At 35.9% G+C, this 2,373-nt stretch overlaps 1 protein-coding gene across 6 annotated transcripts in view; it reads left to right on the top strand.

Annotated features, from left to right (window-relative positions):
• Positions 1-1,860: 1,860 nt before the first annotated feature.
• LOC107708476 (uncharacterized) overlaps positions 1,861-2,373 on the top strand; it is a 17,092-nt gene continuing 16,579 nt past the window's right edge. For all 6 annotated transcript variants that reach the window (XM_016512727.1, XM_016512724.1, XM_016512725.1 and 3 more), the window contains exon 1: positions 1,861-1,924. In XM_016512727.1, coding sequence (XP_016368213.1) covers positions 1,889-1,924 — 36 coding nt within the window. In that variant the 5' untranslated portion in view covers positions 1,861-1,888. The remainder of the gene's footprint in view (positions 1,925-2,373) is intronic.

Here is a 2,373-nt window from a genome sequence, read left to right as displayed (position 1 = left end):
GTGGGTTAAAAAATGAGCTTGCTATTTGTGCGTGGGCGGCCCTAAAAACGCCACTTTTTCTCTCAGCCTGTCTTTACTGCCTATCCCATCACACAGAATAAGAGTTCATCTCATGTACCGCTCTGCAAATTAGTCACAATAACGTTTCTTCAAACTGTCTGGCTGTTGTATAGGCTATATTTCTTGCAAATATAGGCTACATCTCATATAAAGCACAACACTGCTCTTCTCCGTTCGGCGGCGCCGGCGCGATCCCTTAGGCTACACGATAACAGAGGAAAGAAATGTGTGCTTTATTTTCTATACTTCCACAATAACAACAAAACGTTACAAATTGCTTTTGTAAAATAACAGGGAGCGCTTTCTGGCGCACCTTGTCATGTCTAAAAAATAAAACAAATAAAACAATCGAAAACAAATTTGTGTTTATTTAATTCCTATAGCCTAAATCCAACAAGACTTTCCCGTCCCATAAGAAGAACGCGATGCGATGCGCGGCTTGATTCAAGCTAAAGATATCCTTTAATAATATATTATCACTAATACATAATTAATATATAATCAGACTAAAGTATCAAAGCTGCCCACACATGTGAAACAAATATTAAAGCATAAGCTCATTTGTTTACCCACGAACAAAAATAGACCTACGAAAAATCTAGCTTAATTTTCGTTTGCTCGTTTTCAAACAGAACGAAATAATAATAATTATAATAATTATAATAATTATAATTATAATTATTATTATTATTAGGCTATTATTATTATTATTATTAGTAGGCTATTATTATTATTATTATGTTACATTAAAATACATTTAAAACAGTGTATTTCAATAATTTCAGCAGCGTGCAGATCCTCGTTTATGTCAGACTGTGGCGACAGCAGCGCGGACAGTCGCTTAAGCTCGCTCACATAATGTACCATATATCTATAATAACGGAAAACATGTCGTTTTTATGACATAATATGTCGTTATTACGAGAAAAAAATATGTCGTTTTAACGAGAAAACATCTCGTTATTACGAGAAAAGATGTCGTTTTAACAAGAAAAGATGTCGTTTTAACTAGAAAAGATGTCGTTAAAATGAGAAAATATGTGGTTTTAACGAGAAAAGATGTCGTTTTAACGAGAAAATATGTCGTTTTAACGAGAAAATATGTCGTTTTAACGAGAAAATATGTCGTTTTAACGAGAAAATATGTCGTTTTAACGAGAAAATATGTCGTTTTAACGAGAAAATATGTCGTTTTAACGAGAAAATATGTCGTTTTAACGAGAAAAGATGACGTTAAAACGAGAAAAGATGTCGTTAAAACGACATAACATCTCGTTATTACGACATAATTGAGTGGAAAAAATAATATGTGTGTGGCAGCAATGCGTCACCGTACTATCCTAACAAACCATTACATCAATGCTTATTCAGCTTTCAGGTGATGTATATTCAATTTTAAAAAATTGACCCTTATGACTGGTCTTGTGGTCCAGGGTCACAAATGAGGTTTCCCACATACATCCAGAGCAGCTTGAACCATTAAATGACTATAGATCCTCCTGGTGCGTACTCTCAGTTCCCGCGCAACGCTGCGGGCTTTTTTGTTGCCACAGCAACAGCGTCATTTCATTCTGAAAGCAAAGCGACGCCGAATCCAATGTTGTCAGCTAAACCGTTGTGGCTATGAAGTTTTTGTGTTTAACAGCATGCTTGGAGAAAATTCCGCTAACTTAGTATAACTTAGAATAATACATTTTGTTACTGGTACTGTTTTACATACCAGTTACACATTCTAACGTGTTTGTATTTCTTTGGTTTCACTCTTAATTCAAACTCCGGTTAATTCTAACAAGTGCGCATGCGCGTTAAGGTCTGAGTCAGTAACGACATGGATTCAGAGGGTTGTGCTGCAGACGTAAACAATGTAAGTAGATGGAAATTGCTGTCTCGGTATCAGTAGAAATATGGTTTAATTACGTGTTTTTGATTCTGGAATGTGTGAGCCTTCGATACAGTTCCTACATGACTAACGTTAGCTAATCGGGATAACCTTGTAGCTACTATCACTGCATGTCAACAAGTGAGCAGTGCTCAAAGTGAGCGCTAATGGCTGTACAAAGACTTGATGGCAGTCGACGTATGATTAATAATTTATATAGTCAACATTGAACCGAAGGCACGAGAGCATACTTGGATGAACTTAAAGCTTTGTAGTCATCGGCTAATCAGTTGCTAGATGGTTCAGGCTAAATAGCGAGTAGCAGTTCTTCACTGCAGAATTTAACTGTTTTACAAAAAGAGCAAGAGTATTGTAGTAACTTTAGTTGAATGTAAATCACTCTAGTCTACTAACTGGTAACGAATTGTAATTCC

This window comes from Sinocyclocheilus rhinocerous, unplaced genomic scaffold (genome assembly GCF_001515625.1).
Source record: "Sinocyclocheilus rhinocerous isolate Xijiao unplaced genomic scaffold, SAMN03320098_v1.1 scaffold295, whole genome shotgun sequence".
Lineage (NCBI taxonomy): Eukaryota > Metazoa > Chordata > Actinopteri > Cypriniformes > Cyprinidae > Sinocyclocheilus > Sinocyclocheilus rhinocerous.
This window is presented reverse-complemented; position numbering and strand designations above follow the sequence as displayed.